Source organism: Heteronotia binoei, chromosome 17 (assembly GCF_032191835.1).
Source record: "Heteronotia binoei isolate CCM8104 ecotype False Entrance Well chromosome 17, APGP_CSIRO_Hbin_v1, whole genome shotgun sequence".
NCBI classification, from domain to species: Eukaryota; Metazoa; Chordata; class Lepidosauria; order Squamata; family Gekkonidae; genus Heteronotia; species Heteronotia binoei.
Window position 1 is genome coordinate 7628493 of NC_083239.1, and position 27110 is coordinate 7655602.

Sequence of the window (27110 nt, forward strand, 5' to 3'; positions counted from 1 at the left end):
GCCCTCACTGACAATTTCTCCAGCATCCACTGCAGGCTTGCTGAGGCTAATATGTTTCCATACAAAGATAACTCTCTCTATGTGGCTCTCATTGCAGAGGCTTTTGCAGTGGCAACAGAGTGTCCCAACTGCAGCCCTGTAGCCAGAATTTTAAAAGTTGAGGGGCATATAAAAAGTCTGGAGGCACAGGATGCCCGACTCAGGGTACCCGGGAGCAGTTGCTGCCCCTCCCCTGCCATTTAAAGGGCTGGCGGATCATCGGGCCCTTTAAATCAGGGGTGTCAAACATGTGTCCCAGGGGGCTGAGCTTCCTTCTCTCTCTCTCTCTTGCTTCCTTCTGCATCACAGCTTGCTTTGCCAGGCTCTTTCAATTGCACAGCAGAGCTACTGAGCCAAGCCTCTCTTCCTTCTATTGGCTGAGGCTCCTCCCCCCTCCTGGTCCCCTGGGGAAGGAAGGAATAGAGCCAGAGCTTCCTTCGCCCAGTTCCCTGGATCCCATGGGAGAGATACAAAGAAAGCACCTTTAAGACCAACGAGTGCTAATGTTTTAAGCATGTTTTATTTTGAGTTTTTTTAAAAAAAACACAAAACAACTTTGTGTTTGTGTCATTTATAAAGTTTATATCTCTGCTACGTAATCTTAAATAGATACACACAGGGCCCTGCCCAACATGGCTCGGCCCAACAGCATCTCATTTATGACAGATCCGGCCCTCATAACAATTGAGCTTGACACCCCTGGTTTAAATGGTATGAGAGGGGCATACCCTCTCCTGTGCAATCTAAATTGTGGGGAAGGAAGGAGGCAGCCACAAGCCTCTCAGCTCTCACCCCCGTGGTGGTGAAAGGAGGAGAAAAGGCTGGGGGGCACCTGTGTTGGGTAGGGTTGCCAATCCCCAGGTGGGGGCAAGGGATCCCCCGGTTTGGAGGCCCTCCCCCCACTTCAGGGTCGTCAGAAAGCGGGGGGAGGGGAGGGAAATGTCTGCTGGGAACTCTGTTATTCCCTATGGAGATTTATTCCCATAGAAAATCACGGAGAATTGATCCGCAGGTATCTGGGGCTCTGGGGGGGCTTTTGCGGGGGGGGAGGCACCAAATTTTCAGTATAGCATCTAGTGCCTCTCCCCAAAATACCTCCCAAGTTTCAAAAAGATTGGACCGGGGGGTCCAATTCTATGAGCCCCAAAAGAAGGTGCCCCTATCCTTCATTATTTCTTATGGAAGGAAGGAATTGAAAAGGTGTGCCGTCCCTTTAAACGTGATAGCCAGAACTCCCTTTGGAGTTCAATGATGCTTGTCACAGCCTTGATCTTGGCTCCACCCCTAATGTCTCCTGGCTCCACCCCCAAAGTCTCCTGGCTCCACCCCCAAAGTCCCCAGATATTTCTTGAATTGGACTTGGCAACCCTAGTGTCGGGGCACCCAACAAGAAGTCAGAGGGCAGGGCCCCCACAGGCCTGGCACACTGGTTTTCCCTGCGCTTTCCTTGTCTTAGCTCCCTGAAGCCATTTCCTTTCCCTTCACCAGAGAACTTTCTTAAAAGAGGTGAGAGGGGGTTTGGACTATTATCATATTATAACTTTATAACTGTCTATGGATATAATCGAGTAGTTTCCAACATTCGTTTTAAAAAAAGCATATCTCTAGTGCTTTTCTTTGTGGAGTTATAAAGGGAAATGTGCAGCCTGTTTCAGTTATTGACTTTTCAGGCCAAAAAACACCAGCTTCCCTTCCCCATCGAAACATCAAAGTGTCTCACCCGTCCACAGCATCCTGCGTATCAAAGATGTTCTCCTTCGCCTCCTCTGCAGGAGGCTCCCTGATTGGCTCCAGATCTCCCAGGCTTCCCCGTTGCTTTGGTTCCCATTCAACTCCTTTGGTACAGAGAAGATCCTTTTCAGACCATATTGTCTCATTATATTAATTCAAAGCATCACAAAATTCACAATTAGCCATCACGGCTTGTGGAGAAATGCATTGTCTCCTGGAGGGTTGGCAAGCAGCAAAAGCTTTCCCTGTACATTTTATCAGGGTTTTTTTCCTGTCTAATCAGAGGAGGAAGTCCACTCACTGGCACATCAGCTCATCTAATTACAAATGCTAATGACTCCAGCAGGAAAGGCAATGGAACAGATAAGCTTTCCCCTTTCTCTCCCCTCTGCAGGCAAAGAGCAGTGGGTGGGAGGTATAAAATGCTAGATAGGCTTCAGGAAGCTGCTTCCTGGAGATGACAGGAAAAGAAGCCTTGATCTGAGCTGACCAGGGTCAAGTGAGTGGAGACAGAGGGTTAATAAAACTTCCTTGCTACATGAAGTTGGCCTCTTTTCCTTGGGATGCTGAGCAGACCTCTTGTCTGAGGTGGGGAGCAGGAAGCCAGTTTGGACCATGCGCTGGCCTAAAGAGCTGGGAGCAGGTTTTATGATAATGTAAGTATCCTTAGAGAAATAGAAAAACTAAGTTAAAGAATCTGCCCTATTTTTCCATCAGATAAGGCATGTATAGCTGAAGGGCATAAGATTTGTGTTTTACCAACTTCTTTTGTCCTTCTCTTGTCCTTCCCTTATGCCACGCTAAAAATATGCTTGTAAACAGTTCCTTTTTAATAAATATTTTAAACTGTTGATGTGAGGAGTAGTTCTCTGGACCACATAGACACCCCCCACACACACACACACAAACACACATTGTTTTGGACATGCAGAAAGGGGGGAAGGAGGAGAAATGGCTGATCTGAAGTCCCTCAATAAATCGTGGGCATTCGATGAAATTGCTGAACAGACAGGTTAAAACGGATAAAAGGAAGTACTTCTTCACCCAAAGGGTGATTAACATGTGGAATTCACTGCCACAGGAGGTGGTGGCGGTTATAAGCATAGCCACCTTCAAGAGGGGGTTAGATAAAAATATGGAACAGAGGTCCGTCAGTGGCTATTAGCCACAGTGTGTATATGTGTGTGTGTGTGTGTATAATTTTTTTTGGCCACTGTGTGACACAGTGTTGGACTGGATGGGCCATTGGCCTGATCTAACATGGCCTCTCTTATGTTCTTATGACACAGAGTGTTGGACTGGATGGGCCACTGGCCTGATCCAACAGGGCTTCTCTTATGTTCTTATGTGACACAGAGTGTTAGACTGGATGGGCCATTGGCCTGATCCAACATGGCTTCTCTTATGTTCTTATGTGACACAGAGTGTTGGACTGGATGGGCCATTGGCCTGATCCAACATGGCTTCTCTTATGTTCTTATGTGACACAGAGTGTTGGACTGGATGGGCCACTGGCCTGATCCAACAGGGCTTCTCTTATGTTTTTATGTGACACAGAGTGTTGGACTGAATGGGCCATTGGCCTGATCCAACAGGGCTTCTCTTATGTTCTTATTGTGGCACAGAGTGTTGGACTGGATGGGCCATTGGTCTGATCCAACAGGGCTTCTGTTATGTTCTTATGTGACACAGAGTGTTGGACTGGATGGGCCACTGGCCTGATCCAACAGGGCTTCTCTTATGTTCTTATGTGACACAGAGTGTTGGACTGGATGGGCCACTGGCCTGATCCAACAGGGCTTCTGCTATGTTCTTATGTGACACAGAGTGTTGGACTGGATGGGCCACTGGCCTGATCCAACAGGGCTTCTGTTATGTTCTTATGTGACACAGAGTGTTGGACAGGATGGGCCATTGGCCTGATCCAACATGGCTTCTCTTATGTTCTTATGTGACACAGAGTGTTGGACTGGATGGGCCACTGGCCTGATCCAACAGGGCTTCTGCTATGTTCTTATGTGACACAGAGTGTTGGACTGGATGGGCCACTGGCCTGATCCAACAGGGCTTCTCTTATGTTTTTTTGTGACACAGAGTGTTGGACTGAATGGGCCATTGGCCTGATCCAACATGGCTTCTCTTATGTTCTTATGTGACACAGAGTGTTGGACTGAATGGGCCATTGGCCTGATCCAACAGGGCTTCTCTTATGTTCTTATTGTGGCACAGAGTGTTGGACTGGATGGGCCATTGGTCTGATCCAACAGGGCTTCTGTTATGTTCTTATGTGACACAGAGTGTTGGACTGGATGGGCCACTGGCCTGATCCAACAGGGCTTCTGTTATGTTCTTATGTGACACAGAGTGTTGGACTGGATGGGCCATTGGCCTGATCCAACATGGCTTCTCTTATGTTCTTATGTGACACAGGGTGTTGGACTGGATGGGCCACTGGCCTGATCCAACAGGGCTTCTCTTATGTTTTTATGTGACACAGAGTGTTGGACTGAATGGGCCATTGGCCTGATCCAACAGGGCTTCTCTTATGTTCTTATTGTGGCACAGAGTGTTGGACTGGATGGGCCACTGGCCTGATCCAACAGGGCTCCTCTTATGTTCTTATGTGACACAGAGTGTTGGACTGGATGGGCCATTGGCCTGATCCAACAGGGCTTCTCTTATGTTTTTTTGTGACACAGAGTGTTGGACTGGATGGGCCATTGGCCTGATCCAACATGGCTTCTCTTATGTTCTTATGTGACACAGAGTGTTGGACTGGATGGGCCACTGGCCTGATCCAACAGGGCTCCTCTTATGTTCTTATGTGACACAGAGTGTTGAACTGGATGGGCCATTGGCCTGATCCAACATGGCTTCTCTTATGTTCTTATGTGACACAGAGTGTTGGACTGGATGGGCCATTGGCCTGATCCAACATGGCTTCTCTTATGTTCTTATGTGACACAGAGTGTTGGACTGGATGGGCCACTGGCCTGATCCAACAGGGCTCCTCTTATGTTCTTATGTGACACAGAGTGTTGGACTGGATGGGCCATTGGCCTGATCCAACAGGGCTTCTCTTATGTTCTTATGTGACACAGAGTGTTGGGCTGGATGGGCCATCGGCCTGATCCAACAGGGCTTCTCTTATGTTCTTATGTGACACAGAGTGTTGGGCTGGATGGGCCATTGGCCTGATCCAACAGGGCTTCTCTTATGTTCTTATGTGACACAGAGTGTTGGGCTGGATGGGCCATTGGCCTGATCCAACATGGCTTCTCTTATGTTCTTATGTGACACAGAGTGTTGGACTGGATGGGCCACTGGCCTGATCCAACAGGGCTCCTCTTATGTTCTTATGTGACACAGAGTGTTGGACTGGATGGGCCATTGGCCTGATCCAACAGGGCTTCTCTTATGTTCTTATGTGACACAGAGTGTTGGGCTGGATGGGCCATCGGCCTGATCCAACAGGGCTTCTCTTATGTTCTTATGTGACACAGAGTGTTGGGCTGGATGGGCCATCGGCCTGATCCAACAGGGCTTCTCTTATGTTCTTATGTGACACAGAGTGTTGGACTGGATGGGCCATTGGCCTGATCCAACAGGGCTCCTCTTATGTTCTTATGTGACACAGAGTGTTGGACTGGATGGGCCATTGGCCTGATCCAACAGGGCTTCTCTTATGTTCTTATGTGACACAGAGTGTTGGGCTGGATGGGCCATCGGCCTGATCCAACAGGGCTTCTCTTATGTTCTTATGTGACACAGAGTGTTGGGCTGGATGGGCCATTGGCCTGATCCAACAGGGCTTCTCTTATGTTCTTATGTGACACAGAGTGTTGGGCTGGATGGGCCATTGGCCTGATCCAACAGGGCTTCTCTTATGTTCTTATGTGACACAGAGTGTTGGACTGGATGGGCCACTGGCCTGATCCAACAGGGCTCCTCTTATGTTCTTATGTGACACAGAGTGTTGGACTGGATGGGCCATAGGCCTGATCCAACAGGGCTTCTCTTATGTTCTTATGTGACACAGAGTGTTGGGCTGGATGGGCCATCGGCCTGATCCAACAGGGCTTCTCTTATGTTCTTATGTGACACAGAGTGTTGGACTGGATGGGCCATCGGCCTGATCCAACAGGGCTTCTCTTATGTTCTTATGTGACACAGAGTGTTGGGCTGGATGGGCCATCGGCCTGATCCAACAGGGCTCCTCTTATGTTCTTATGTGACACAGAGTGTTGGGCTGGATGGGCCATCGGCCTGATCCAACAGGGCTCCTCTTATGTTCTTATGTGACACAGAGTGTTGGGCTGGATGGGCCATCGGCCTGATCCAACAGGGCTCCTCTTATGTTCTTATGTGACACAGAGTGTTGGGCTGGATGGGCCATCGGCCTGATCCAACAGGGCTTCTCTTATGTTCTTATGTGACACAGAGTGCTGGGCTGGATGGGCCATTGGCCTGATCCAACAGGGCTTCTCTTATGTTCTTATGTGACACAGAGTGTTGGGCTGGATGGGCCATTGGCCTGATCCAACATGGCTTCTCTTATGTTCTTATGTGACACAGAGTGTTGGACTGGATGGGCCATTGGCCTGATCCAACAGGGCTTCTCTTATGTTCTTATGTGACACAGAGTGTTGGGCTGGATGGGCCATCGGCCTGATCCAACAGGGCTTCTCTTATGTTCTTATGTGACACAGAGTGTTGGGCTGGATGGGCCATCGGCCTGATCCAACAGGGCTTCTCTTATGTTCTTATGTGACACAGAGTGTTGGGCTGGATGGGCCATTGGCCTGATCCAACAGGGCTTCTCTTATGTTCTTATGTGACACAGAGTGTTGGACTGGATGGGCCATTGGCCTGATCCAACATGGCTTCTCTTATGTTCTTATGTGACACAGAGTGTTGGGCTGGATGGGCCATTGGCCTGATCCAACAGGGCTTCTCTTATGTTCTTATGTGACACAGAGTGTTGGACTGGATGGGCCATTGGCCTGATCCAACAGGGCTTCTCTTATGTTCTTATGTGACACAGAGTGTTGGGCTGGATGGGCCACTGGCCTGATCCAACAGGGCTTCTCTTATGTTCTTATGTGACGCAGAGTGTTGGACTGGAGGGGCCATTGGCCTGATCCAACATGGCTTCTCTTATGTTCTTATGTGACACAGAGTGTTGGACTGGGTGGGCCATCGGCCTGATCCAACAGGGCTTCTCTTATGTTTTTATGTGACACAGAGTGTTGGACTGGATGGGCCATTGGCTTGATCCAACAGGGCTTCTCTTATATTCTTATGTGACACAGAGTGTTGGACTGGATGGGCCATCGGCCTGATCCAGCAGGGCTTCTCTTATGTTCTTATGTGACACAGAGTGTTGGACTGGGTGGGCCATCGGCCTGATCCAACAGGGCTTCTCTTATGTTCTTATGTGACACAGAGTGTTGGACTGGATGGGCCATTGGCTTGATCCAACAGGGCTTCTCTTATGTTCTTATGTGACACAGAGTGTTGGAGTGGATGGGCCATTGGCCTGATCCAACATGGCTTCTCTTATGTTCTTATGTGACACAGAGTGTTGGGCTGGATGGGCCATTGGCCTGATCCAACAGGGCTTCTCTTATGTTCTTATGTGACACAGAGTGTTGGACTGGATGGGCCATTGGCCTGATCCAACATGGCTTCTCTTATGTTCTTATGTGACACAGAGTGTTGGACTGGATGGGCCACTGGTCTGATCCAACAGGGCTTCTCTTATGTTCTTATGTGACACAGAGTGTTGGGACTGGATGGGCCACTGGCCTGATCCAACAGGGCTTCTCTTATGTTTTTTTGTGACACAGAGTGTTGGGCTGAATGGGCCATTGGCCTGATCCAGCAGGGCTTCTCTTATGTTCTTATTGTGGCACAGAGTGTTGGACTGGATAGGCCATTGGCCTGATCCAACAGGGCTTCTCTTATGTTCTTATGTGACACAGAGTGTTGGTCTGGATGGGCCACTGGCCTGATCCAACAGGGCTTCTCTTATGTTCTTATTGTGGCACAAGCTTTGAGTGCCCCAGAGCAGTTTACCCCTTTGCCACCCCAACAGCCCCACTCAGTTTGCTGGTGAGTTTCCTTAGGCACCTATTGTTGGAAACAGAATCAGGGCTGCCAGGTTTGTGTTGGGAAATACCTGGGGAGTTTAGGGGTGGAGCCGGGAGAGGGTGGGGTTTGGGAAGGAGACTCAACAAGGTCCAATGCCATAGAGTCCACCCTTCAAAGCAGCCATTTTCTCCAGGCAACCCTAAATTAGTTATAAGCTTTTTGGTCATATCAAGCGAAGCAATTTTTATTGTCTTTAAAATGTGTCCCTTTTCTGTCAAACTGGGCCCTAAGCCCTGGGAGGGATTCTGCTGCTGGGGTGGTAGAGTATTATGACATATCTCTTACCTTTGGGCTTCTTCTTTCTGCGGATAGAAGCCCGGACAAGGTCTGAGCCGAAGTGATTGTGACGCTTAGACCGGGCATCACAGAACCAGTCCCCAGAGAAGATTTTCAGCCAGCTGGGATCAGAGACAGACTCACGTAGCTTGCTTGAGGGAAGGAGAACAAAGAGGAAGAGATTGTATGGGATGTTTCCAGATGGTGGAGGTCTATGCAGTACAAAGAACCACTCCCAGCACCAAAAGTTATAAAATATTTATTAAAATGTTTACAAGCATACTTTTAGCACAGCACCAGACTGAGCAGGGAATACAAAGGAAGTTTGTCAAAACACCAATTCTCTGTCCCTTTCTCTATCCCTTGCCTTAAAGCTTGCTCCCACTCTTCCAGGCGAACACACACAGTCAATGGCCACCTCCTTGCAGCCCTCAGCTAAGAGTTCTCGTGCCTGCAGCATCCCAAAAGAAAGAGGGTGCCTTCCTGTTGCAAGGAGATTTTATCATCTCTGTTTCTTCTCCCACTTGACCACAGTCAGCCCACATTACGGAAGCTTTTCCTGTTGTCTCCAGAAAGTCCCTTCCTCAAGCTACCCACCTCCAACTCTGTTCCTTGCCTAATGAAAGGGTGGGGGGAGAAGGGGGAAGCTTGACCATTCCTTTTGTCTAGACCTATTTAGCATTTGTAGGAAGGTAAGCTGAAGGTATTCGGCCCTGCCCTCCTAGGCATGAGAACTCTGAGGGCTGCAAGGAGGTAGCCATTGACTGTGTGTGTTCGCCTGGAAGAGTGGGAGCGAGCTTTAAGGCAAGGGATAGAGAAAGGGACAGAGAATTTGTGTTTTTACAAATTTCCTTTGTATTCCCTGCTTAGTTTGGTGCTGTGCTAAAAGTATGACTATCTGCCCACAGGACAGAAGTCTTGGGTGTGTGCTCGATGCAAGGAGCTCCTGGTCCTCAGGGAACGAGTCCATACCCTTGAGGCCTGGAGAAGCAGAGGCGGTCAGTTAGGCACTCAGGGAAGACTCTCGGGGGCGTACTAGATGAGTCCTGCTCTGAACGTGGCAGCCCCGTTGCTGCCAGGGAGCATGAGGGTCGAGAGGAAACAGGGCACCGTGCTGCAGATAAGGGGAATGTGCCCTCAGAAGGGACCTCTTCTGTTGGTGAGCGGGAATCCTTTTGCACCAAGGAACCATCCCTGGGTGGGGAGAGAGGAGGGGTCTTGGTAGTTGGTGATTCGATCCTTAGGCAAGTAGACAGCTGGGTGGCAAAACCGCGTACTGACCATATGGTGACTTGCCTGCCTGGTGCGAAGGTAGCGGACATTACGCGTGTAGTAGATAGGCTGATAGACAGTGCTGGGGAAGAGCCAGTGGTCATGGTGCATGTTGGCACCAACGATGTGGGGAAATGCAGTTGTGAGGTCCTGGAGGAAAAATTTAGGGTGCTAAGTGGGAGACTTAAGGCCAGGACCTCCAAGGTAGCCTTCTCAGAAGTGCTACCTGTTCCACATGCAGGGCAGGAGAGACAGGCACAAATTAGAAGTCTCAATGTGTGGCTGAGACAATGGTGTAAGGAGGAAGGGTTTAAGTTTGCTAGGCACTGGGCTGCTTTCTGGAACAAGCGGGAGCTGTACAAGAGAGACGGTCTCCACTTGTTCCCAGATGGAACCAGGCTGTTGGCGCTTAAAATCAAAAAGGTAGCAGAGCAGTTTTTAAACTAAATCTTGGGGGAAAGCCAACAGGAGATAAAATGTCTCTGGTTCGGGAGGACTCATCTCAAAGAGATGGGTTAGCTGTTACTTTTCTACCGGGTAATGGATCAGAGTTGTCCACTGAGATGGTGACAAATGGTATGGACTGTCTGCCAAAGTCTCGAGGCGGCAGGAGGAAGGTGGCGGGCCTAGGTTGCCTGGGAAATTATAGATGTTTGTATGCAAATGCAAGAAGTGTTCGAAGTAAAATTGGATTGTGAGGAACTCCAAAGGGATCTGTTGAGGCTGGGTGAGTGGGCGTCAGCGTGGCAGATGACGTTCAATGTGGCCAAGTGCAAAGTATCCCAGCTACAAATACAAGTTGATGGGGTGTGAACTGGCAGAGACTGACCAAGAGAGAGATCTTGGGGTCATGGTAGATAACTCACTGAAAATGTCAAGACAGTGTGCGATTGCGATAAAAAAGGCCAACGCCATGCTGGGAATTATTAGGAAGGGAATTGAAAACAAATCAGCCAGTATCATAATGCCCCTGTATAAATCGATGATGCGGTCTCATTTGGAATACTGTGTGCAATTCTGGTCACCGCACCTCAAAAAGGATATTATAGCATTGGAAAAAGTCCAGAAAAGGGCAACTAGAATGATTAAAGGGTTAAAACACTTTCCCTATGAAGAAAGGTTAAAACGCTTGGGGCTCTTTAGCTTGGAGAAACGTCGACTGCGGGGTGACTTGATAAAGGTTACAAGATTATGCATGGGATGGAGAAAGTAGAGAAAGAAGTACTTTTCTCCCTTTCTCACAATACAAGAACTCGTGGGCATTCGAAGAAATTGCTAAGCAGTCAGGTTAAAAAAGATAAAAGGAAGTACTTCTTCACCCAAAGGGTGATTAACATGTGGAATTCACTGCCACAGGAGGTGGTGGCGGCTACAAGCATAGACAGCTTCAAGAGGGGTGTAGATAAAAATATGGAGCAGAGGTCCATCAGTGGCTATATATATATATATCCATACCCTGAGTGACACAGAGTGTTGGACTGGATGGGCCACTGGCCTGATCCAACAGGGCATCTCTTATGTTCTTATGTGACACAGAGTGTTGGACTGGATGGGCCATTGGCCTGATCCAACATGGCTTCTCTTATGTTCTTATGTGACACAGAGTGTTGGACTGGATGGGCCACTGGCCTGATCCAACAAGGCTTCTCTTATGTTCTTATGTGACACAGAGTGTTGGACTGGATGGGCCACTGGCCTGATCCAACAGGGCATCTCTTATGTTCTTATGTGACACAGAGTGTTGGACTGGATGGGCCATTGGCCTGATCCAACATGGCTTCTCTTATGTTCTTATGTGACACAGAGTGTTGGACTGGATGGGCCACTGGCCTGATCCAACAAGGCTTCTCTTATGTTCTTATGTGACACAGAGTGTTGGACTGGATGGGCCACTGGCCTGATCCAACAAGGCTTCTCTTATGTTCTTATGTGACACAGAGTGTTGGACTGGATGGGCCACTGGCCTGATCCAACATGGCTTCTCTTATGTTCTTATGTGACACAGAGTGTTGGACTGGATGGGCCACTGGCCTGATCCAACATGGCTTCTCTTATGTTCTTATGTGACACAGAGTGTTGGACTGGATGGGCCACTGGCCTGATCCAACATGGCTTCTCTTATGTTCTTATGTGACACAGAGTGTTGGACTGGATGGGCCACTGGCCTGATCCAACAGGGCTTCTCTTATGTTCTTATGTGACACAGAGTGTTGGACTGGATGGGCCACTGGCCTGATCCAACATGGCTTCTCTTATGTTCTTATGTGACACAGAGTGTTGGACTGGATGGGCCACTGGCCTGATCCAACATGGCTTCTCTTATGTTCTTATGTGACACAGAGTGTTGGACTGGATGGGCCACTGGCCTGATCCAACATGGCTTCTCTTATGTTCTTATGTGACACAGAGTGTTGGACTGGATGGGCCACTGGCCTGATCCAACAAGGTTTCTCTTATGTTCTTATGTGACACAGAGTGTTGGACTGGATGGGCCATTGGCCTGATCCAACATGGCTTCTCTTATGTTCTTATGTGACACAGAGTGTTGGACTGGATGGGCCACTGGCCTGATCCAACATGGCTTCTCTTATGTTCTTATGTGACACAGAGTGTTGGACTGGATGGGCCACTGGCCTGATCCAACAGGGCTTCTCTTATGTTCTTATGTGACACAGAGTGTTGGACTGGATGGGCCACTGGCCTGATCCAACATGGCTTCTTTTATGTTCTTATGTACAAGGCAACTGCCTTCCTCCTCTGCCTAGAGAGCAAAAAGGCTGTTATTTTGCAAAATGGAGGCTTTGCTCTTTGCCAGCCTCCCAGAAGAAAATGCATTTCTTCATACCATCATAATGATTGACCTCTTGCCCACAAGTAGGCTTCCCAACCTCCCACTGGAGGCAGGGGTTCCCCTGATTTTGGGGGCCCCAACCCACCACCACACAACTGGCCGGTGGGGGAGCCCTGCCTCCAAAGAGTGCCAATGCACCGCAGTGTGCCTGGCATGATGACATCTCCCAGAAGTGATGTTTCATGCTGGGCATGTTGCTGTAGCATGTTCTATCACTTGGGGGGGAAACTCCATGGTTATCATAGAGTTTTTCCCCAAGTGATAGAGCATCCCCCCCCCCAGCAACGTGCCCAGCGTGAAAACATAACTTACAGGTTATGTCATTGCACTGCGCATGCAAAGGGCATGTCAGGAAGATCCCCTGAACCAGGCAACCCTGCTCAAAAGCCACCAAAAAACAGGTCGGAAAACATCTGCCTTGTAGAGCCTTCAAAATCTTGGCAAAGTTGGGAGGTTTGTCTCATATGCAGAAGGCCCCTTCCATTAAAAAAAGCGCAGGCTCTCAGAAAGCCCAAGCAGGAACAGAATCATATTTATTCAATTTAAGAATATTTGCCAAATTCTGCAGTGGGATCAACAGTACCATCAGCACAAAAACTGCCTGGGTGGTGCCCTCAACTTGGCCAGACACACTCAGAGCTCCAAGCCTGACCCCACTCTAGACTCCATCCCCAGATCCATTTTATCCTTTCAACAACTCTGAGAGGTAGGGTAGGCAGAGAGTAAGTAACTGGCCCAGGGTCACCCAGCAAGCTTCCATGGCAGAGAGGGGATTTGAACTTGGAGCTCCCAGATAGTAGCAGGTGCTCTTCTACCTGAGCTATGGGCCCTGCTTTAAGGAAACGTGCAATACTATCCTAAGCAGAGTTACATCATTCTAAGCCCATCAGTGGACTTTGAAGGATATAACTCTATTTTGGGATTGCACTGGGGTTCGGTTATCTTAGCTGGAACTGGGATTTGGTTATCTTAGCCAGTTTGCCAGGGCAGCTGACTCACCTGATCCGTCCCTCCTCCAGCAATCGAAGTTGTGAGTCTCTCTGCAGCACTTCTGCGATAATGTTCTGTTCCTCCTCAGTCAAGAAGCTGAGGTCCAGCAAGGAGTCTATATCAGCGTCTGGATCCATATGAATGACTTAATGCAACTCCGTCAAGTCAAACCATTTATGTCCAAACACACAGGATTTCTCACTCTCAGGTACAGCCCATTAGAATATCATTGTTGTGAATGCCACCCGTGGTTCCAGTCAGAACGCCAGAATCCTTATGTCATTCCCTGCCAGGGCACTGACAAATCTCTCAGGTCAGTGTGCAGCTTTAGGCGATGTTCCAAGTCTTCTCCATCCTAGCCACCTGTGTAGAGACAAGACCACAAACCACTAAATACGGCAGGGAGAAAGCCATTTACACGAGAGCCAATCCTACAGGTTCTCCCCCTGCCCCAACACCTACTTTATAAGCATCATGGATTCTCCTAAGGAACCTTGGGAATCAGGCTGCTTGGAATTGTTTCAGAGACTTACTTTCCCCAGCCACATCTCCCCCATGGAACTACAATTCTCAGAGTTCTCTGAGGAAGAGGGAAGAACTATTAAACGGGGTCCAGCTCCGTTTCACGAGTATCTCCATTATGTGACATGCTGTGGGTTGATTTTGAAATTAGAAGCACTGGGTCTCAATTTCCCTGGTAGCAACGTCCTCTAATATAGAAAATAACCCCATTCAGTGCATGGTGTTAGCTGTGGGGTGGATCACATGGCCTTCCCATAAAGCCCAATGTGAAGAGTGCTGTCCATGGACATTGGAACTGGGAGTATAGCAGAGGAGAAGAGCGGAGCTGATTTTAGCAGAACAAGAAACAGATCTTAGCAGAACTAAAAACAGATAAGGAATTATGTTTAAAACAAAAACACCCGAGCTGTGAACTTTCCCTACTAGTTCTTAGGTAACACGGGAATATTGACAGAGTCTGGACCCCTAGTTACAGAAACAGAAAGGAAAGGAAAGGCTATTTGTGGGGCCTACCGCCAAGGAAAGTTTTCTATTTAGCTGCTTTCAGACCCTTCTGACTGGCTGCAGCTCTTCAGAATCTCAGTCAGGAAAACATCTTTCCCAGAGCTGGTTCCTTTAACCAGGAGATGCTGAACATGACATCTTTGGCACACAACACACATGCTCCTCCATTCAGCCACAGCACCGCTTTTTAGTCAGAAATAAAGAATAACACTGATAAGCAGGTGACCAACTTAATGCTTAATGTGCTTTCACAGATGGGGTCAACATACTTGAAGCTTGAAGATAAGAATCTCTAGGGCAAACTATTTGCAGGAGGAGGAGAAGGAGAAGAAGAAGAAGAAGAAGAAGAAGAAGATGATGATGATGATGATGATGATGATGATGATGATGATGATGATGATGATATTGGATTTATATCCCGCCCTCCACTCCGAAGAGTCTCAGAGCGGCTCACAATCTCCTTTACCTTCCTCCCCCACAACAGACACCCTGTGAGGTAGATGAAGATATTGGATTTATATCCCGCCCTCCACTCCGAAGAGTCTCAGAGCGGCTCACAATCTCCTTTACCTTCCTCCCCCACAACAGACACCCTGTGAGGTGGGTGGGGCTGGAGAGGGCTCTCCCAGCAGCTGCCCTTTCAAGGACAGAGTCTCAGAGCGGCCTACAATCTCCTTTCCCTTCCTCCCCCACAACAGACACCCTGTGAGGTAGATGAAGATACTGGATTTATATCCCGCCCTCCACTCCGAAGAGTCTCAGAGCGGCTCACAATCTCCTTTACCTTCCTCCCCCACAACAGACACCCTGTGAGGTGGGTGGGGCTGGAGAGGGCTCTCCCAGCAGCTGCCCTTTCAAGGACAACCTCTGCCAGAGCTCTGGCTGACCCAAGGCCATTCCAGCAGCTGCAAGTGGAGGAGTGGGGAATCAAACCCAGTTCTCCCAGATATGAGTCTGCGCACTTCACCACTACACCAAGCTGGCATCTAGAGAGCCAGCATGGTATAGTAGTTCATGTTGGACTAGTATCTGGGAGACCCAGGTTCAGATCCCCCATTCTGGCATGGCCTGGGCCAATCACACACTAACAGGGTAATGGCAAGGAAAACATGGGGAAGGGGAGAACAATGTAAGCTACTCTGGATATAAATGAAGGTAAATAAATAACACTTAAAAAAAAAAAAGGCCACAAAAATAGCCAGATCACACAAGGCTTCCCCAGAAGAAGTGAAAGCTCTCACCAGCCACCCAGTGAAAGTGCAGTTCTGACACACCAAAGAGACAGAGGTAGAGTTACAAGGCAGCCAATGTGGACTGCATTCAAAGAAATATGCAAAGCCATAGCACAAAGCCCTGCAGGTTTGCAGCAGTTGTGTGGTGTGGAGTCAGAACACGGTGCAGTAAAGGAAGACATTTGTACATAACATTTCTAACCTACTTTTCTGTGCCAAAAAAAGAGTCCCACCCCTAGAACAAATTACAACCATTTAAAAGACACAGCTCATAATAGGGTTGCCAAGTCCAATTCAAGAAATATCTGGGGACTTTGGGGGTGGAGCCAGGAGACATTAGGGGTGGAGCCAAGATCAAGGCTGTGACAAGCATCATTGAACTCCAAAGGGAGTTCTGGCCATCACATTTAAAGGGACGGCACTCCTTTTCAATGCCTTCCTTCCATAGGAAATCATGAAGGATAGGGGCACCTTCTTTTGGGGCTCACAGAATTGGACCCCCTGGTCCAATCCTTTTGAAACTTGGGGGGTATTTTGGGGAGAGGCACTAGATGCTATACTGAAAATTTGGTGCCTCTACCCCAAAAAACAGCCCCCCCAGAGCCCAAGATACCCACGGATTAATTCTTCATGATTTTCTATGGGAATAAATCTCCATAGGAAATAACAGAGTTCTCAGCAGACATTTCCCTCCCCTCCCCCCGCTTTCTAACGACCCTGAAGCGGGGGGAGGGCCTCCAAACCGGGGGATCCCCTGCCCCCACCTGGGGATTGGCAACCCTAGCTCATAACATTACAGTAAAGCAGAGCCATCAGCCCAAAAAGTAGTCCTCAGTTTCTCATCATTCACAGCTTTGAATGATGAGAAACTTGAGGGCTACTTTGTGAATATATATATATATATAGGCCCCATAAGAAGAGCCCTGTAAGCTCTTGGAGGACTGGCTACATCGGGGGTGTAGCCTAATATGCAAAGGATTTCCTGCTACAAAGAACACCCTGTTTTATATAAATACGCACACGCACACACCAAGTTCCATCTTGGAATCCAGGCCGAGATGCAGAGGGTGAGGTTGCCAACTCAGGGCTGGGAAATTCCTGGATATTGGGTGGAGCCTGAGGAGGACAGGGTTAGGGGAGAGGCGAGACCTCAGAAAGGTTCACCCTCCATCAGTCATTTTCTCTGGGGTAATTGATCTATATAATCTGGAGATCAACTGTAATTCCAGGAGATCTCCATGCCTCACCAGGAGGCTGGCAATGCTACCAAGACAGTTCCCAGGTTTCCCATCCAGGCCCTGACCAGATACAGACCAGCTGGTCTTCAGCAAGGTGGCGGCCGCATCAGGTGTCAGGATAGGGATGGAAGAAAGCAACTTTCCCTCACAAAGGAATTTCCTCCTTTCTGTGAAGTGAGAGCCAGTATGGTGTAGTGGCTTCAGTGCTGGAGTATGACTTCAGAGACCCAGGTTCAAATCCCTACTCTGCCACAGAACTTGCTGGGTGACTGTGGGCCAGTCACATATTTTCAGCCTAACTTTACCCCTAACGGTTATTGTCATGAGAATAAAAGGAAGGAAGGAGGACTGCTGAGTGCCACCCTGGGCTCCTTGGAGGAAGAATGGAATAAAAGTGTACTAAACAAATGTGCCATAAAACCTTGTGCAAAAGTATGTTGTAGCGACAGAAAAACACAGCCACTGTGGCCGGACCTGCCTGTTTCCCTGCAGCCACTGTGGCCGGACCTGCCTGTCCCACATTGGTCTTGTCAGCCACCAGCGAGCCTGCAGCAGACGTGGACTACTGCACCTTTCTTAAATCTTCGTTCGCGAAGTCAAGCCGAGAGAGAGAGCGACAGAAAAACACAGGACATACAATATGTAGACTGCCAAACATGGCGGGCCTCAGTGACCGTGAAACAACATTATTGCCAGCTACCACACACAGCAACAGGTAGAAAATGAGAAAATGGGTTAGTGTCCTTCTAGGACAGATGTAACTGCTTAGGACTGCACACACATCAAACCCATTCTAACAAAGACACATAGGGCGTTTCCCCACAGAGCTTACCTCGGAGCGACGCCCCTCTTCACCGCGCAGCGTCTCCGCGGATTTCCCACCAACTGCTCCGCATAACCAGGAAGAGCCGCGGCTTTTGCGTCGCTAATGTAAACTGGTTTTTAGCGGTTTACATCTGCGACGCAAAAGGCCCGGCACTTCCTGGTTCTGCGGAGCAGTTGGTGGGAAATCCACGCAGACGCTGCGCGGTGAAGAGGGACGTCGCTCCAAGGTAAGCTCTGTGGGAAAACGCCCATAGTCATCAAACTTATGGGTCTTGAAGTTAAATGTGCACAAGAAGACCAAAGCCTTTAGAAAAATACACACAGGTTTATTGAGGAAATAAAATTTAAAATTCTACTAGGCAACACATTCTCTGGAGTTAGTTAGCAAAGAACACAACCAAATAGGGTTGCCAGGTCTGTGCTGGAAATACCTGGAGATTTTGGGGATGGATCCAGGAGAGGGCAGGGTTTTGGGAGGGGCGGGGCCTCAGCATGGCACAATGCCATAGAGTCCACCCTTCCCAGCAGCCCTTTTCTCCAGGGGAGCTGATCTCTGCCAGCTGAAGATCAGTTGTAAAAGCAGGAGATCTCCAGGCCCCATCTGGAGGCTAGCAACCCTACAACAAAAGCCAGCTTTTTCTTTCTGGCATTAATTGGTGCACCATTTAAAACTGCACAGTCTAGGCTAGAAGCTTATGCATCTGTCCCATGGGATCAGAAGCTAGTGTAATTTCATCCTTATCTCAGGCTCAATTATAGTTTCTTGCTCTCTGGGCATCAGGTGGTCTTCAGAATCCAACCAAGGTGCTCGTTCACTGGAGCCCTCCAAGATATAACGTAAACTTGCTTCTGGCTCTCGCATCTGGTTACAGAATGAGCACAAGTTTTTCAGTTAGCCAATTACCACATTCTGATATCAGGCCTTGAAAGAGATGCAGATAATATCTATGAGAAAGGAGAATTAGAAACACCTGCAAGCTGAAGCAGACTCACTATTATTCGTGTTCACCCCTGGTAAAACTTTTTTTTTTTTTAATTTATTGTTATATATTCCAACACCAATCCACCTCTGTGAGAGTCCCAGGCAATAGATACATTATAATATTCCATAAATTTATAACTATTAACATTTCATCCAAATACAACTCCATCACTCTATTTAAACATCTTATCCATTCATTTTCTTATTAACCAACCAATCGTCTTAAATTGTTTAAACTTTTCCAAATATCTCACCATCTTCCTAAACCCCTGGTAAAACTAGGATGTTTTGCCTCGCACGTGTGAAAAGGTTGTTTGACCTTGGTTTACTAACCTACCAGAAGGCACTTTGAAAATCAAGTATCTCAACTATCCTCATGAATCAGAAGCTCCAATTTGTCACATCAGCAAAAGAATCACTTTGATGGCCTCAACTCAGAGCACAGATCAAAGGTAAAACAGAAACATGGGATATCTGAAAGAAAAGACAAAAATACTCTCATGCAAGTACCGAATTTGTGCAGCACAAGAACTTGCAATGCACTCCAAAGTCATGATGCAAAGCACCCATTGACATCGGAAATATGATATGAGTAGAGAAATGCCTTCTCCGGGCCCGGCTACTCAGCACCAGCAAGTTTGCCATCACAAACCGTGCGTGATATGAACCAGCCTCCCAAAGCCACTTAGGAGGCTTGTGGGGGCGGGATGGCACAAGCCAAGGTTTGCAAATTTCAGTTCATAATTCAGTTCATGCCCATCCCTAGTTCCAATCCATTATAGTTCTAATCTCTTCATAAAAACACCCTCCTGAAACTTCCCTTGAAGAGGGGGGATTTGAACCTGGGTCTTCCAGACTGTAGTCTGACATTCTAACAATGCCACACAGGCTCTCCGTGGTGGGCCTACAGGTAGGCTTCCCAATCCCCAGGTCCCAGAGGGGGAGCCCCCAGTTTCACAGGCTTCCCCCCTCCCCCAGCCAGCTGGCCGGCGGGGGAAGCCCCGCCCCCAGAGCCATCATGCACCTCCATGAACGATTCCCATAGGGAATGATGGGGAATTGATCTGCGGGTATCGGGGGCTCTGGGGGGGGGGACTGTTTTTTGAGATAGAGGCACCAAAATTTCAGTATAGCATCTAGTGCCTCTCCCCAAAATACCTCCCAAGTTTCAAAAAGATTGGACCAGGGGGTCCAATTCTATGAGCCCCAAAAGAAGGTGCCCCTATCCTGCATGATTTCCTATGGAAGGAAGGCATTTAAAAATTTGTGCAGCCCCTTAAATGTGATGGCCAGAACTCCCTTGAAGTTCAATTATGCTTGTCACACCCTTGCTCTTGGCTCCGACCCCAAAGTCTCCTGGCTCCACCCCCAAAGTCCCCAGATATTTCTTAAATTGGACTTGGCAACCCTACCTACAAGGAAGCAGCAGGATACAACCCCCCAGGAAGCTGCCTTGTGCAATCTCATCGAAATGAAGCAGGGTTTTTGTTTAAGTGAGAATTTCATCACAGAATTTTGCGGCGCAGGGAAGGTAGATTTAGAGGAGCTGATCTCTTTGGAAATTTCTAACTTCAGCCCCAAAATGTTACGGCCAGCTGTAGAGATGCACCTGCATTAGTCTGCCGCAGCAATACATCAGAAAAGGGCAATTCAGAGACTGCAGCAAAAGATTAAAAAGGAAGCACACGAAACCAGGATGTGGGTTTTGCATTCCTGTTGCCTACCTTATCAACTTGTTTTTTTTTTGTCGACCTGCCCCTTTCCTCAATTCACTTCCTCTGTCTGATGAAACGGCGACCAGAAAAGCTGGTATCACAATAATTCAGTTGAAGCCTTTTCACAAGCGGTGTTACCACCACCACCATTGGGAATACTGTGAAGGATGCCCTCAAGATGCCTGTGAAAGATGCACTTACGATGTCTGCTCTAACTGGCAGTGATCCCATGCACAATTCATTTCTTTATTTCATTGCTAGGACACTTTTCTTCCCAAAGAGGTTCAAAAGCACCTTCTATTCTCCATTTTCTCCTCACAACAATGCCGTGAGATAGGTTAGGTTAGGTATGACTGGTCCAAGCTGGCCAGTGAGCTTCCATGGCAGAGTTGAGGATTCAAACCTGGATCTCCCAAATGCTACCTTGACACTCACAATGCCACACTGGCTCCCACTAGGCCACAGAAGATCTTGGAGAGCTGCTGCCAGTGGCGTAGAAGAAGAAGAAGATGATATTGGATTTATATCCCGCCCTCCACTCCGAAGAGTCTCAGAGCGGCTCACAATCTCCTTTCCCTTCCTCCCCCACAACAGGCAACCTGTGAGGTGGGTGGGGCTGGAGAGGGCTCTCACAGCAGCTGCCCTTTCAAGGACAACCTCTGCCAGAGCTATGACTGACCCAAGGCCATGCCAGCAGGTGCAAGTGGAGGAGTGGGGAATCAAACCCGGTTCTCCCAGATAAGAGTCCGCACACTTCACCACTACACCAAACTGGCTCTACACCAAACTGGCGTAGACAAGATGACCCTTGATAGTTCAGTGGTCTGGCTTAGCATAAGGCGACGAAGGAGCCACGGGTAAGTGGGAGAGCACCTGCTCTAGATGCAGAAGGTCCCAGAATCAGTCCCCGTAATCTCCAGCTAAAAGGGTCAGGTGGTGGCATTAAGAAAAGCCTCCACCTAAGATGCTGGAGAGCTGGGCTGGCTTAGTAGAAAATAGCTTCACGTGTTCCTGTTAAGGGGCTGGGCTACAGCTCGGTGATAGAGCATCTGCTTTGCACGCAGACAATTCCAGGTGCAGTCTCGTATATCTCCAATTGAAAAGGCTCATTGGCAAACTCTGATGGTGGCTGCCAGAGAGGCAGGAGGCTACAGCAGCAACAGAACAGACTGGGAGTTGCAGCAACAATAAGGCAGCTTAGGAATAGGGTTGCCAAGTCCAATTTAAGAAATATCTGGGGACTTTGGGGGTGGAGCCAGGAGACTTTGGGGGTGGAGCCAGGAGACTTTGGGGGTGGAGCCAAGATCAAGGCTGTGACAAGCATAATTGCTCCAAAGGGAGTTCTGGCCATCACATTTAAAGGGACGGCACACCTTTTCAATGCCTTCCTTCCATAGGAAATAATGAAGGATAGGGGCACCTTCTTTTGGGGCTCAAAGAATTGGACCCCCTGGTCCAATCTTTTTGAAACTTGGGGGGTATTTTGGGGATAGGCACTAGATGCTATACTGAAAATTTGGTGCCTCTTACCTCAAAAAATAGCCCCCCCCCAGATACCCATTGATCCATTATTTTCTGTGGGAATAAATCTCCCTAGGGAATAACAGAGTTCCCAGCAGACATTTCCCTCCCCCCCGCTTTCTGACGACCCTGAAGCGGGGGGAGGGCCTCCAAACCGGGGGATCCCCTGCCCCCACCTGGGGATTGGAAACCCTACTTAGGAGCCACACCAGGCCTGATGGCAGCAGCTGCCAGAAAGTGAGAGAGCCGCCCACCCCCGCGAGTCTTGTGGGCCCCACTTGTATAATCTAAAATCTGATACAACAAAAAGAAGGGAAGTGGAGATGAAGGGGGACAAATATGCATTCAGTTCGCTTGTACATGCTTAGGCTGAGGAGGCGGGTCGTGTCAAAGACCTTGTGGGAAAGGCAGCTTTGAAGGAAGCCAGAAAAGGGGGATCACGCCGGCACTCTGGGAGGCAATTCCAGGCCCCAAGGAGAAAGGGCAGAATCTGCCACTGAGCCATGGCTCCTCCCTAACAGGAACAGGTCAAGCCACCTTATACTGAGTTGGACGACTGCTCTAACAAGGTCAGGATGGTCCATTCTGGCAGCAGCTCTCCAAGGATTTAAGTGGAGGTCTTTCAAACCAGCTACGATCTGAGCCTTTTAAATGGAGACATACAGGATTGAACCTGGAACTATGAGCATGCAAAGCAGATGCTCTATCACGGAGCTGCAGCCCAACCCCTTAAAAGGAGCACGTGAAGCTGCCTTCTAAGGCAGCCCATTTATTTACAAAGGTCTACCATGGCTGGCAGCAGCTCGCCAGCGTCTCAAAACTTTCATATACCTTTCAAATTGACCCTCTTAGCTAGAGTTGGTGGGGATTAAACCACGACCTGCTGCAAAGTAGGTGCTTTCACACCAAGCCATGGCCCCACATATATGTGTGTGCATGCATGAACTCAGAATGCTGCTTAATATTGAGTCAGACCATTGGTCTTCCAAGGTCAGTTTTGTCTTTTCCGTCAGGCAGCGGCTTTTCCACAGGGTCTCCAGGAGAAGTCTTTCACGTCATCTGCCACCTGAGCCCTAACTGGAGACACCATGGATTGAAGCTGGGACCTTGTGCAAGCCAAAGGGATGTTGAGTTGCTGTAATACAGAAGGTTGCATCTCTTCGGTGGGGTACAAGCACATAAAAACAGAAGGAACCCACCGCTATTACCATCGCCTCCAAAAAGGCTGAGAAGTGTGAAGCAAGACCAACTGATAGATCATAAGATGTAACATGTGGTTTCTAACTTTCTCTGTAGCAGAATGGATGAAGCAACTGGACATAGTTGAAGTCTTTCATCAACTGAAAAACAGAAACAGCTGGTGAACCTCAAACACCTCACTCCTCAACCATTCCAAAATCCTTTTTCAGTACCAGCCTGGCCTCCACCATGAATATATGAAACTGCCTTTTTCCTTAGTTTACCATGGTCAGTCTTCACTGCTTTGACTGGCAGCCGCTGTCCAGGGTCTCCGGTCAAGGTCTTTCACATAATTTTTTTAAGGGGTCGTATTGGAAATGACCTGTATGCAAAGCAGATGCTACACTATTGAGACAAGGCACTTGGAGGAGGCAGACATTCCCGTCTTTCTCTTTGCAAACATAGCCTGGCAGAATCACAATAGAAATCTTCAGAGCCAATCAAAGTTCAGTCCAGTTGGATCTCGTTGTGGGACCCACACCCTGCACAAACACGACATCTCCGTGTTTCCATAAGGTTCACAGATTCAATCTGCCCTAGTTCCCAGATGACATTATTCAGTTTTTTTCAGATTACCATTTCTGGAAACTAAGACTTGCTTTACAGAGGACAGGTTTTGAGAGCATTCTTGTGCAGGGAAATGGGAGTCCACTGTAAGTGTGGAGTGTGTGTTGTACTATAGAACTTTAAAATCTGAAATGGGAGGAGAGGGGGGAAGAGAGAAAGGAGTGGTCACAAGGGAAGGAAATAGGGTTGCCACGTCCAATTCAAGAAATCTCTGGGGACTTTGGGGGTGGAGCCAGGAGACACTGGGGTGGAGCTAGGAGCAAGGGTGTGACAAGCATCACTGAACCCCAATGAGAATTTTGGCCATCACATTTCAAGGGACGGCACACCTTTTAAAATGTCTTCCTTCCCTCCACCCTCCTCTTCTCTGATTTCACCTCAGAGGCGGAGTGGAGCGGGCAATGCCGTTGCGCTGCTGCCGCCTCTTCTCCGGTTCACCTTAGCTGCTCCTCCTCCTGTTTCAGTATGATTCTCAAATTCTGGGGGTTTGGTGTTTGCAACATTTGCCCATATGTAGTTGTTGCAGGTAATCTTGAGTTTTTCACCCCATTTTCTCCAAAGCTTAGATTTGAAAGAATCCACACACACACACACCCCCACAAGTTTGCAGGACCTAATGTGGTAGGTCTAGCTAGCCCCTTGGTGCAGCCTCACCTATCTAACAAGAGGCCTGGTCTTCAGAAATAGATGTGCAGGAAATGCCAAAGTAATTGCAGAAACTAGGTTCTCATTAAGGAGTGGGAGAGAAATCCTCCCTCTTTCCTAAGCATATAACACCTCTGTCAAAAATGTTAAACGACGAGGAAATCCAGATCACTGAGTTCTTGGAAATTGCTTGAGGGAACCTGGTGCAATATTTGCTGATTTGCAAAACTGCTGGACTGATAAACCAGTAATTGTGTTTCATTGTAAAAGCTAATCCGTCAGCTTCTACTCAAGTTTAACTAGACTCATTTTTCTTCTCATCTTCCCCTTATTCCAGAAAGCCAGACAAGTGTCTCTCCGCAATTTGCACTGGGAAAGGTTTGTGTAACCAGAGAGATTTCATCAGAAGAAACTCAAAAGACCATTATCTACAAGATAATGCAGGACAAGCAAAAGAGAGCTACAAGGGAGCCAGACATTGGGTACTCCTCTGAAAAACTGCTCACAGAAGGACAAGGGAGTTGTGGGATGGGTTCCCTAGAATTCTGTGCAAAGCCCGCTCAAATAATGGGGTTTTGATTGTAGTCAATCTGAGCTGTATATCTTCTAAGGTAGTATACCTGCCTTAGTAGCTGCAGCCTCAACTTAGTATTGAAGGGGTGGAGCCCATACATAGCACATTTATGGTTCCCAATCACTAATCTCAGCAGAATGTGAAATAATGTTGGGTTTGGGGATCATATGGAACAGACAGCTATGGGGATTATCCTAATCTGGTGTAAGGTAAAATTCCAAATGGGTACCCATGTTAGTCTGCAGTAGCAAACTAGGACCTGAAGTTAGGGGCATGTTACAGATTTAAAAATTTTTATTCCAGAATCAGTTTTTTTAAATCGGACCGTACTTCCTCAGCAGCATGAGGTGTACAATCCACCCATTAGGCAGATACTTTAAGCAGATGGGTATCTGCCTAATGAATGGACACTTCGAGCCAATGAGGAAGTGAGATGATCCGACTCATGAATAAATTTGGCGTAAATTTGGTCCATCTTTAAGGTGCTGCTGGGTTTCTGTTTTATTGGGATGGGGGAGTGAGAGGCAAATATATTTATTTATTTAACTCATTTATACCCCATTTTTCTCCCTAGTGGGACCCAAAGCACTTTACATCACTCTCCTCTATTTTACCCTCACAACAAGCTTGTGAGGTAGGTTAAGCTGTGAGAGTGTGACTGTCCCAAGGTCACCCAGTGAGCTGCCATGGCACAAGCGGAGCTCTTCTAGATACTAAGCTGATACTCTTAACCACTACCCAGGCAAAGAAAAATAATTGCATTTTGACAGTCATCTTGTTCCTTAGGTCTAGGATCTATCCTGCGGGGACCCTGAAGCCTCTTCTCTCCTTCCTGTACTTTTAACCTTCTTGGTCCCTCCCCATGTGGCCAAGGGAGAAGGACTTTAGCTGAGCCTTCTCCCAGATGCGCTGGATTTCTATATATGGGGATGGTTTCATTGCTTCATTCAGTCATGCAAGCCTCCACTTAACGCCAGAAATTAACTGATGCACAGGCTGACCCCTGACCCCTGCGACAACTTTTGCTATGTTACAGTGGAACACCTGGATATAGGGACAACGGTTTTCTGTACATAGGAAGGCTTCACATGTATGTGCTTGAGCACACCTGACTAAGCAGATGAAGGACACCCTGGATGTTCAACTTTGGGCTGAGCAACTCCTGGAGATTTGGGAGGTGGGGCCTGGGGAGAGAGAGGTTTGGGGAGGAGAGGGACCTCAGTGGGCTGTAATGCAATGGAGTCCACCCTACAAGGCAGCCGTTTTCTCCAGGGGAACTGAACTCTGTTGCTTGGAGATTAGTTCTAATTCTAGGAGATCTCCAGGCCTCACCTTGAGGATGGCAACCAAGTCTTACACATCAGTCCTCCCCCTTTCCCTTCAACTCTGTGCATCCAAATAGTCTTCCTCACCTCCTTTCATCAGCTGATTTGTCTTCGTTATCCCTAGCTGTGTTATGGAATGGCCAGCTCAGGTGACACAAAGGCGTCATGGCCACCATGAGGCTTTTCGATCAGACACTTTTGGAGAATTCCATGGTCCCAAACACAAACAGGCCCAGTTCAGACCCGGACCACAGCGCACAGGGATAGGGTGCCTAAGTTTTACTTTCTCACAACATTTTCCAAACCTGAAAAGGCCTCCATCCTCTTGAGGGAAACTTACATCTACTGAAGGCTAAATGAACGCTTCCCCAATAGGGCAAATACCCACTCCATGGGGTCATTTCTGGTCAGAACACAGTAAGAAGGCTTATGCCCCCTCACCCTGCCTTCCAGGGTCCTGATCCAAATTAGGCTCTCATTAGGGTTGCCCAGTCCAATTCAAGAAATATCTGGGGACTTTGGGGGTGGAGCCAGGAGACTTTGGGGGTGGAGCCAGGAGACATTAGAGGTGGAGCCAAGATCAAGGCTGTGACAAGCATCATTGAACTCCAAAGGGAGTTCTGGCCATCACATTTAAAGGGGCGGCACACCTTTTCAATTCCTTCCTTCCATAGGAAATCATGAAGGATAGGGGCACCTTCTTTTGGGGCTTTTTTGAAACTTGGAGGGGTATTTTGGGGAGCAGCACTAGATGCTATACTGAAAATTTGGTGCCTCTACACCAAAAAATAGCTCCCCCAGAGCCCCGGATACCCGCAGATCAATTCTCCATGATTTCCTATGGGAATAAATCTGCATAGGTAATAACAGAGTTCCCAGCAGACATTTCCCTCCCCTCCCCCCGCTTTC

The 27110-nt window shown here is 48.2% G+C and overlaps 1 protein-coding gene across 1 annotated transcript in view; it reads right to left on the bottom strand.

Annotated features, from left to right (window-relative positions):
• Nucleotides 1-27110, bottom strand: part of SYTL1 (synaptotagmin like 1) — a 60485-nt gene that overhangs the window by 26571 nt on the left and 6804 nt on the right. Inside the window, exons 2-4 of the mRNA XM_060257608.1 lie at nucleotides 13322-13675; nucleotides 8209-8351; nucleotides 1760-1874 (exon numbers count right to left, since the gene is read on the bottom strand). Of these exons, the coding sequence (XP_060113591.1) occupies nucleotides 1760-1874; nucleotides 8209-8351; nucleotides 13322-13449 (386 nt within the window). The 5' untranslated portion in view covers nucleotides 13450-13675. The remainder of the gene's footprint in view (nucleotides 1-1759; nucleotides 1875-8208; nucleotides 8352-13321; nucleotides 13676-27110) is intronic.